Below are 11,010 nucleotides of genomic sequence, written 5' to 3' on the forward strand. Positions count from 1 at the left end.
ACACTTAAAAAATAAACAAAAAAAAGTGTGTGAATCTCTGGTCGTTACTGCTCAAAACATGATTATTTAAAATCTTCTGAGTGATAAGCTGTTTACTCTGAAATTACAAAATAAATAAATGAAGTACTCCGATATGTCCAGGAGATGGCGCCCTAGTTGTTAATTTCAGCCATCGTGTTTACATATCGTATTTTGTATTTGGAAGAGCAAGGTAATAGAAGCTTTGTCCGTAAGACGATAAATGATTTCTCCTGAGGGTATTGTTGTCATCCGTCCCTTATAATACAGGATGCAACATTTTATTTTCCAATACGGGAGGATCGCGTATTGTAAGGGACGGATGTCAGACCTGCCTTGGGGGTGGTCTAGGTGTTGAGATGTTCAGAAAGTTCCATTTAATAATAAAAAATGTATATCGACATTTACATTTTAGCAAGTTCACCAACTTGGGGCCAGATGATTTTATCCTAAATAAGAACATTTCTTACCCATAGTTCCTTGTGTTCCTTATTATAGATACTGTGTGATCGGGTTTCCGGATCAGTCTGCAAGAATGTTGTAATTTAAACTGTATATGCGTGTTTTGTGTTTCAGATTAAGATGAAAAACACAACACACGACTCGTTAAAATAGTAATGCAAAAAATAGTCATGTTCTTCCCCTCACACGTCAAGCCCTTCCACGTAGCGCTGGTGGTGAAGGGGATTTTTATTGATGCTTATATATTGTAGTTTCTGATGAATCTGCATATTACATAAAGGCATGCAGCGCATATCTTTAATTGTCACTGTTATGAGATATATCTTACTTGCCTATCGTTAGAAGTATTAGGTATTCTGACACTGAAGAGTAAAATTTTATTTCAATTACTTATCCTTGAATGACGTCTTGATAGTGACGTACATGGAATAAAGCTGTACGAAGGAAAGTTACGTTAAACAACTGATAGAGCAGCCTGACCCACCGATGCCGCGAGGCTTTGGTTACAGCAGCTGGGTCTCAGCCACTGAAGCCTCAGCTTCGGTTTCTGTTTCCAAAACGAGAGCGGCAGTGCTGTCGGGGTGTTAAGGCTGTTAAAGGTTGAATGCTAGGCCTGAACGGGTACTGAGAGAGCGGCCTCCAGCCGTCACGATAATGCTGTGGAGCCACCCGATATCAAACGGCCAGAGGAAAGCCTTCATTGAGGTCATATGACTGAAATGTTTTAACTTTTTCCTGAGTCAGTTAGTGCCAGGCAGTGACAAAATCCATTGAGAGCCCAGAATGTAGCATATATGTCATTGTTCCTAATGACAGTATTCTTATTTATATTGTTTTAAAATGTTTGGATGAATTGGGACTCTGACCACATAGGTCAGGTCTGGTTGGGGGGCATGCAGTGGTACAGCGCGTCGCTGCACCCACCACACGACAAAACACCTCGGGATCCCGGTTGGCAACCCCCCAGGCCGACATGGGGTTTAGTCCCATATGGCCGTCTATCTGCTGCAAGCAGCTGTTCATGGGCGTCCCCCTGGCCTGGTCCAGCCGCTCGGGTCCTCAGCGATGAGGATCCTGCGAGCCGGATCACCCTCAGGGAATCGCGCCACATGGCTGTAACTGGCGCTCCATCACAATGCAGGAAATGTGGCGCTGCCGGTATCTGTGACCACTCACACACCATATAATCCTACTGAGTACAGCCAGAATCCCTCTGTCATTAATCCTTGGCAGACAAACATAAGACAAAAAATTAAAAAAGCGGGTGACGTTCCATAATTCGTGACTCCGAGTTATTGGGTGTCTTCAAGATCCTGTAGGAAGCCGGAAGCATATTTGGGAAGCGATCCATCCTGGCTGGTCTTTCACTTCAGTCCATCGGCCAGTTGTTAGTTAGCCAATTAGAGAAACCCCAGTTTGAAGAATTTGTGCTTTATAATGTGTTCAGGGAGGGAGGCGACCCAGCTGGAGGTGAATTTCGTGAGGACTCCCACAAAGCACCATGAAGTAGCAAAGGCACAGGCTGCATGCTATGCTCTGGAATGTCAGCGCGTTTTCTCCATCGTTGAAACGACACGCATGTCCTTTGTGCCACAAGCTTGAGTTTCAGGAAAACGCCCAAACTCACAGAAAGGTGACAAACTTGAAGGGCAGGAATTCTAGGAATCTGCTTTAAGTAGCACCGCAGACTGACAACATTTTACCAGATGAACACGCCCAAATTCAGTCTGAGACTAAAACTAATAATTAAAAGTAATTCAACTTCAGAAAAATCTGACGGGCAAGCAAAAATGGATGCCGATTGTGAAATCGTAAACGGACTGAAATACCTCGTGAGTCACACCAGGGCGTTTTTATTTGGGCACTCAGATAAAAGATCATTCGACCTTTGCTTCATTAAATGTGGTTGCTCTGCGACAAGAGTTTAAACATTGTGACTTAGTGCAATATATCAGACAGCTGAATTTTCCAGAAAAGGGTATTTCAGTCTAGGTCCTTAAATTAGGCTACAAGGGTATCTTACATTTCGGTTGACCATGTTTCAGTCAAAAATGACAAAAGAGGAGGAAGGAGAAGCTGACGAGTGCAAACTGCTGTGACACAATAAGATCCTTGTGCAGGTCATGTGGGACATCTTACTGTGTATAAAGGTAATCCACTCAACAAACTTACTCACAAAATCGTCACCCATATATGCCCTTGAGCAGAAAATACAGCACCCCACAGATACTTTGAACTCTACAACTTCTAATGCTTTTAACTCGTGTTATGTTCAGGTGGTGATATTTTCTTTTTAGTGTGGTCAAAGCATGAAGCTACGAGTCTCTGCTCAGCGTTGTTTTTCTGTCGGCGATAAGAGCTGCGGAGAAAACAAGCCGGGGATTTTGAGCAACTTTTAGATGAAGATCAAACCTCAAACAGGAAGCCATCAAAAACAGGAACAAAGAGCAACGCATTTCCAGGAGCAGAAGAGGAAATGTTTTTTTTTTTTTTTTTTTTTTTTTTTAAAGATAAAGCCTATGGTCAATTTAAAAAGAAAAAAAACTGAACGGAGAGCATGACATGTGGCTGGGATATCAACACAGAAGCAGCCATGGTAGATATAGACGCAGCACTTTACAGATAAGGCTGTGGGGGGTATGTTTTTCCTGAGGTAAAACTCCACTGGCACGTAGAGACTCCCAGGGCCTAGCTGGACTTTAATGGAATTCGCATTTTAAAAAATACGAATCTGCTCAGAAGGGTTGGATCTAATTTGGCACAAGATCAATAAGAAGCAGGCTGGACAGGAACGTCAGTACGGCTACACCTGCTTTGCACCCACAATAACATCTGACGTACCTGTCTGAGAACCTGTTGATCAAACAATAAGAGCATTGAGTGAGGTCAATTTCACTGGTGCTTGATTCCTGGAGAAAACAGAAATTCTAGAACATTTACGCAAAAAAAAAAAAAAACTACTAGCAACAATAAAATGGAAGCCTCTGTATCTCAATAATGCATAAATATTATTTATGCTAATAAGGTGTCAAAAATACGGGAGCGGCCGCTGTTATTCATAAGACTGTGACAGAAAGACGTTTCAGGACCTGGAGCCCACATCCTTCTGGCATCACGTTTATATTACTGACCACAGTGCTGCCCCACCCTTTACCACTGAACACACAAGAACCAGAGAAGGAGACGAGGAACACGGAAGATGTAATGCTCGATTCTCTTTATGCACATTTAATTTGCGAGGAAAGCGTACCCTTAGTATGAAAATGTACAAAGGAATAAAGAACATGGTTAAATCACACCAGCAAGAACGCTCCATCTTGTGATACACATGGCGGAACGGACCAAACAAATAAATAGATTCAGTGCTCTCATTTTTATCCGGCATTTGTCACCTGCACAAAGTACAGAAATGCTTTCCCAACATTCTGAATCCCATACCACTCAAATTACAGATAATCCCTTAAGCATACACTTACAGAATTACGAAGCCAGGAGTAACTCAAGCACTGTAACTACGCATCATCGGTGGAGACTCATTGCAGCAGTCCTGAAGAAAGCTGGTAAGTGATCATACGGGCTTAGTGGGCTCTACTGCAGTATATGAGCTTACTGGTCTAATGAAGCAATTTTAGGCAGTGTTTACATGTAAGAGCAAGATTATGGAGCTGGAATCTCAAACACTGATGAGTTGGGGAAAGAGTTCACTGGCAAAGATGTCATCCCAGAGCGGAGAGGACATGCTTCCGAAAGGAGAAGGGGAACGCTCGTACTCAGAGTCGCTGTACAACTCTGAAAGGTAGCAGCCCTCCTCAGGACCCCCAGGACTAAGCAAGTCACCTTGGCTTAGTGGGGAGATCAAGTCCTTCTCCTCCGGTTCCTCCTTGACTGAGAGCATCTCAACCGACGGCTCCGCCTCCAGGTCCCGTTCCCCGCCCATCTTCACCTCAGGGTCGCTTTCCTCACTTTGCTCCGCCGTGGCCTCCTGCTCCACCTCCACGGGCCGGGTGTAGATGTGGTCCCAGTGGATCAGTTCATTAGGGCCTTCCAGCCTTGTCGGTGGGGCCCCCACATCTGTATGAGAGGGGGCAGATACTGGATCTGATTCGACCCCGCCCAACTCCGGCACGGCCTCCTGGTCCAGGGAGCCACACCTGAGCAACAATTCTGGGTCAAGGATGTCCAGAATGCCCAGCAGATCAGACTGGGAAGACAAATGGAGAAATAATGAATTAGCACCAACTCCTGCACATGCAATTCATGGCACAAAAGGAAACCCAAAAACCACCCACTTAAAATGCCCCCCCCCAGCACTCACCTCAGGATCTGCAGAGCTGTGACTGCACACATCCAGTTGGAGCTCCTCAGCTTTGATGAATGCTGGGCCTGCACCTTCTGCAGAGGCACACGTAGCCTGAGTGCTGCGGACTCAGAAGACCCGATCACCACGCTGAGGGCATCCACGCTGGACGGAACATTCTGGAACTGCGACAGGGGAGAGAGAGGGATCGTCAGAGGCTGGACTAAGTCGGCCACAGCCCACATGATCGCCCCCTCAGTTACACGTGAAATACATGCAGCTACACATGAACAGACATGTCAGACATTTAAAAGTCACACCCCAACAGCTCTGGGGGACTCGAATCTCTGACTGAAATTGAGAAACCACCTCTATAAGAAAGACTTGCATCATGCTTACACAACCTGACCCCGAAACAAAACAGCAGACGTTAGGTGAGAAGTTTATCTTCATACCTTTTCTTGGACGCCCAGGGTGTCCAACCCAAGCCTCTGACGAAATTCCTGATTTTCATTCATGAGGCTTTTAGTCTTTTCACGAAGCAGTTTGTTTTCCAAGTGAAGTTTCTGGTTCTGACGGAGACATGACAGTACACGTATATGGAACTGCTCTTAAAATATCAACACCGGCACATATGTGTGATATCTGCTAAATAAAATTCATTCCAGCTTTTTAGATGGGGGGGGGGGGGGGAATAAATTAATCACCTCCAATTCTAATTCAGAAACCTGCTGCTCCAGTTCGCCCATTTTGGCTTTTTTCCTGTCTCTTGCTGTTTGGGCAGCAACCCTGTTTTTCAGCTTCCTGTAAGAAACGCAAAGTAAAGGCTTTTTTTTCGGATGCGCAGGGGCGGCCATATTGCCACGCGGACAGCACATCGGGATGGGGAGGGGGGGAATCCAACCACGAGCAAGAAGTATGTTAGTAAAGGAAAAGACTATTTTAAAATAAATAACAGTACTCATTGTAGACAGCCTCTTCCGGATAATTGTTATACTTGATAAAAAATGGTAAATAAAAAAGGGGAAAAAACCACCAACCTTCTCAGTGACTTTTCTTCTGGGCTCAGATGTGTGAGCCGCTGTCTTTTGCGCTGAGGCGGCCCAGATCCCTGAGAGTCTGTATCCGAAGATGCCTGATTCCCCGGAGAGGGCAAGACGACCGACACCGACCGGCTGAATCTCCCATCCGCTGCGCCGGACCCCGCGGACTGTTTCCCGGAGATGAGATATATCTTATGGGCACCCCCTGTCCCTGTTGTCACAACCACCATAGTGGTACCTTATATAATTTATATTATGGGGAAAAAACAGGACTTTTTAGTCAGAATAAAAACAAAAAAAAACGTAATATTTCCCACTGATACACCCCACCTCCCGATTCCTTAATGATCCACAGAATTTCCGTCTGAAGCTGAATACTATTGGCGTGGTGAGATGTGATTGGTGTATGCGGGTTTGACGTCAATACAAGGTGTGAGCTGATTGGATTATTTTTTTTCTGATCAGTTACCGTATGCAATTTTGTCGCCGTGACAGCAGCAACGTTTAACGCACCTAACGTCCTTGTAATGTAATACCTGTCTATTATTTGCTATTATGTATCCACGAAAGTCACAATAAACTTTTCAAACATCCATGTTTGTTACGCCCTATGGGTGTTTGTGATATATGTGATAAATTTATAATGATTAGTAATTTATTTGAAATAATTAAGAGAACCACAAAATAGAAAATAGCGGTATTCAAAATATTTTTTCATAGGATTTCGGGGGTGAACCAGCATGTACACTTGGCATATTAAAATTGGTTTTACTTTCGGGGTTATGACAGTTTTTGTAGTTTCATGCATACTTTTCAGTTCTTGTATATGCAGTTTCGTACGATTTGCATAATTTCTCGCTGTTTTTAACATATATGCACCTGCTAACGATTTTTTAAAGCTGTAAATAGTTACCTTAGTGTTACAAAATGTGGAAGCTGCCGGGTTAAATGCAAAATTATAAATGCGTGTTATAATTGAAACATTTTTATGTATGGGACAATCCTAAGTAGATACAGGGTTGCAAAACGTTACCCTAGACGTCGATTTATAGTAATGATTTACTACATTCAGCATCGCTTATTTATGCGTCTCTTTGGGATGACCAATAGGTGGTACCTCTCCTGTAAACTCATTTTAACCTGCTGTCCACAGATGAGTGATGCAATAACAGGCAGTAGTTTCACAAAGCATGGAACATAAGGCTAGTTACGACATCAGAATTAAGAGGCCACAATATATAATGAAACGCTGTCGGTCGTAAAAGTATGAGAAAAGTCCATTGGTTTCTTTCGAGGGAAGGAAGCAAGTGGATATAACGATTAAATTAATTTAATATTTAATTTAGTCAATGTAAACAATTTAATTAACATCACCAACGCATCTTGGTGATCACAGCACATTAAAAAAGAAAAAGCAGTCAGATATCCATATATTTTGGGCCACAAAATATGACACAAGTATTTTGGAATTGGCGATTTAAAGGAATAGACCGGCTCTCTAATATTTTCACGGCAGAGTCTCTCTCCACAGTTCTGCGGGTGGAAGTGAGGGATTGGCTGCCGTCCGCAACTGTGCTACGTTGTTTGACAAAGGAGGGTCAAAAGCAGCAGACGGTGTTTGCACACACTTACTGATGGAGGGTGCATCTTGTTCTTGGTCCTTATTGGACCATGTGTAGAGGGGGAGGGAAAGCTTGGGATTGGGTGAAAATGACCATTAGAGATGTTTTGAGAATCAATGTAATTATTTTGCACGCTTTCTTGATTCACAGTGAGGCTACATTACACTAATATTTGCACAGGCTCAGAAACCTGTAGTGATTATTGTACTTCAAGCTGGGGGGGGTAAATCTTTACGAGGGTGGGGTGTCCCCAGTAATAAAATTTGCCAAATGGATTGCTGAGGATTAGCTGAGGGGGAGTGGGTAGGTCAGTGGTAGGTAGTATATTTTCAAAGGCAGCGGTTTTGTTGGGTTTTTTTTACCCGTAGGAAGGATGGCATTCCCAGGCGTCCACAGGTACCTTGAACCTGGTTATTACTTCATGCTTTAGTATTATATCCATCCCCGCTTGTCTTATGCAGGGTCACTGGTGTCAGAAGCCTTTCCTGGAAGCTACTATCATAAGACAGAGACTAACCCAGGATGGGAGGCCAATCCATTGCAGGACACACACTCTGCAATACACCTTATCGTGCTTTGGGACTGTGGGGGGAAACTGGAGAACTGGAGGAAAACCCCTGGTGACACGGCAGGGAATGCTACTGTACACGTGTGGCGCCACAACCCGAGACTCAAACCTGCGTCTACAGATGGAGGGTAACAGTGCTAAACAAGTTTCCAGCCTTTCAATTATACAATGTTATGAAAATCAGATTTTTAATACAATTAATCCTATCTACAGAAGAGTACGTTAATCTACACATTAACAATTACTTTAAAAAAACCTTATACTCTTTTAACAACATACAGTACGGATGTTTGAGCTTCTGTGAGAATCAGATATCATCACTGATTAAAGTTGATAGTTGAAAAACAGGCATCAGATTGAGGCAGAGAGTCAGAGTTTGAGGCATTTCCGTTCGTAATTCTCAGACCTTACAAAGTTTTATTTTCTCTTTCAAGAGAGTGCATGGAAAGGCATTAAAAATGGAAATAGGGAACAACTTTATGAAGCACACAATTATTACGAGGAACTAATGAATTTCATTATACTGTTTTTTGATTTTATCGTATATCGCATCTTTCGCAGCACGATAGTCTCAAAACACAAAAGAAACAGAAATAGCATTTTTTTAAGATGATGAAACTTTCTATTTAATTCAGTTAACAAGGCCAGAGTTGTGGGCGAAGGTCAGATCTTCTCTGGTGTTTCTCTGGGTGCTTCATAACTTTCTTAGGTTCCCACCATGCATAGCAGTTAGGTAAGTATATACGGTCAGTACCTCAATTTATATATTCCCCATGTGGGACAACATCTGGCCAGAGCATCAGGGATGATGGGTGGGGGTTCAATACTGATTGTTAGGGAAAAGGAACCAACGTCCGTCTTAGATGCCGGTACAGGGAGAAATAAAGATGACAGCATGAGCATGTGGAATCAAAGCAAGGTGAGATGAGGTTTCTGGGGAGTCAAAGCAAGGTGAGATGAGGTTTCTGGGAGTCAAAGCAAGGTGAGATGAGGTTTCTGGGAGTCAAAGCAAGGTGAGATGAGGTTTCTGGGGAGTCAAAACAAGGTGAGGTGAAGTTTCTGGGGAGTCAAAACAAGGTGAGGTGAAGTTTCTGGGGAGTCAAAGCAAGGTGAGATGAGGTTTCTGGGGAGTCAAAGCAAGGTGAGATGAGGTTTCTGGGAGTCAAAGCAAGGTGAGATGAGGTTTCTGGGAGTCAAAGCAAGGTGAGATGAGGTTTCTGGGGAGTCAAAACAAGGTGAGGTGAAGTTTCTGGGGAGTCAAAACAAGGTGAGGTGAAGTTTCTGGGGAGTCAAAGCAAGGTGAGATGCTGTTTATGGGGAGAGTGGTATTGACTAGGTGCTTGATTTTATCCAGCTATGGCAATGGATCTGAATGAAATACTTGATTTCAATGAAAAAGAGGTGCCTTTGTCTGTATGGTGTAGATGAGTCTTGCCATAGACCCCTTTGTCCTTGTATGGACACATTGATGATTCCAGATCAAGACGCCTCCCTTTTCTTCCCCAACTCAGCAGCCAATACAAGTCTTTCACACCATATATCTGGGTGACAAGCCAAATCATCGACATATATTTTTTAATATGATTAATGCCTGAATTCTTCTGCTTAACTCAACTCAGTTTGACTGGTTTCAGAAGTGTCCAAGTGTGAGCTCAGCAAGGCCCCCATGAACCAGAAACAAGCACACTTCCGGTTCGTTAACCCCAATCCATTCATATGGGTAATGTTGACACTTTCAGTATATTATCGCAGCTGCTGGGGATTCTGGGATAGCTGTAAATTTTACTTCTTGCTTACTTATTAACTTACAGCCAGCAGATATCATTTAATGACAGTCTGAAGGGAGCTGTGCTAAAGTCCCCCTAAGGTACCTGCCCAGAATTGCCCTCCTATGAAGTGTAAACCAATAGTATGAAGCTCTGCATTACACACAATGGAAAATAATAACACACCTCGGCTCTATGGGCACGGAGATACTGGAAACAAGGCTCGGTGATTTAAATTCCTTCGTCATATGATGTTAAGCAAGCTCGCACATGCTTGACATTGCAAATGCTTTGCAAATGGGGCAAAGAGGACAGCAATGCATTCTAATATTAATTAACATCGCAGTTATAGAATTTGAGGAAAACCTCTCCTACACTGAATGTTCCTTGCTTTGTATGATAAGAAACTGGTGTAATGCAGTTTTGTTCTTAAGAAGAATGTCCAGCTGTATGTGAGGCCCATAAATAGTAATTATGGAGCTACCGTCTTCGATGAAAGCCTTGAAATTGATTAGGCTTGAAAGCCTAAATGTAATTAAAACCAGGACATGCGTTAATCTTCTGGTGGGCCATTCTAGTACAAATGATTCTTTGGTTTTTAGTGCCACCTGCTGTCATAATTGAGTATTGCAATATGACAACGGATCAGTTCTCTGTGTAAATGGCACAGTAGTGCCCTGCGATGAGCTGGCCCCCCGTCCTGGGTTGTTCCCTGCTTCGTGCCCATTGCTTCCGGGATAGGCTCCGGACACCTCGCGACCCAGTAGGATAAGCGGGTTGGAAAATGGATGGATGGATGGATGAATGGAATAGTACAGTAACATTACATAATTTATCAATGCATTAGCTAATGTGCACGTCATTAAAAGAAGCAGTGAATTGGTTTCAAAACCATCAAAATCACTTCATAGCCTGTATATATAGTATAGATATTAAATTCTAAAAAATATTTGCTCATGCTATTCTGGGGTATCCAAATGAACACCGTCACGTGGACTTTGACCAGTCCAGTTACCATTAACGCCTCTCAAAGATTTGCTCTGAAAGTGGACGTTAAACAGCATCAGTTCCCGACGACACACAACCGCAAGAGGGCGGCATAACTTAACACGATTCAGTTAAAATGCACTGTTCTTCAGAACTGCGATTACCATATCTTAGACAAAACTTTTTATTGACCATGATGGTCACTATATTAGATCATTTCATTCCAGCCAATTAGTCGCCATTTCTC

The 11,010-nt window shown here is 43.1% G+C and overlaps 1 protein-coding gene across 1 annotated transcript; it reads right to left on the minus strand.

Annotated features, from left to right (window-relative positions):
- Nucleotides 1–3,682: 3,682 nt before the first annotated feature.
- Nucleotides 3,683–6,193, minus strand: LOC125727759 (X-box-binding protein 1-like). The gene is made up of 5 exons (XM_049004667.1): nt 5,818–6,193; nt 5,485–5,581; nt 5,233–5,349; nt 4,796–4,962; nt 3,683–4,688 (listed from the first exon to the last, which is right to left on the minus strand). The coding sequence occupies exons 1-5, from the start codon at nt 6,048–6,050 to the stop codon at nt 4,154–4,156; spliced, it is 1,149 nt and encodes a 382-aa protein (XP_048860624.1). The 5' UTR covers nt 6,051–6,193; the 3' UTR covers nt 3,683–4,153.
- Nucleotides 6,194–11,010: the final 4,817 nt, after the last annotated feature.

Source organism: Brienomyrus brachyistius, unplaced genomic scaffold (assembly GCF_023856365.1).
Source record: "Brienomyrus brachyistius isolate T26 unplaced genomic scaffold, BBRACH_0.4 scaffold117, whole genome shotgun sequence".
In the NCBI taxonomy this organism is placed as follows: Eukaryota; Metazoa; Chordata; class Actinopteri; order Osteoglossiformes; family Mormyridae; genus Brienomyrus; species Brienomyrus brachyistius.

Coding starts and splice junctions, on each gene's coding strand:
- LOC125727759 (XM_049004667.1), bottom strand. CDS start 6,050: ATGGTGGTTGTGACAACAGGGACAGGGGGTGCCCATAAGATATATCTC. Junction 5,582..5,817: donor GAAGAAAAGTCACTGAGAAG/GTTGGTGGTTTT, acceptor CGTTTCTTACAG/GAAGCTGAAAAACAGGGTTG. Junction 4,963..5,232: donor CCCTGGGCGTCCAAGAAAAG/GTATGAAGATAA, acceptor CCCCTGTCGCAG/TTCCAGAATGTTCCGTCCAG.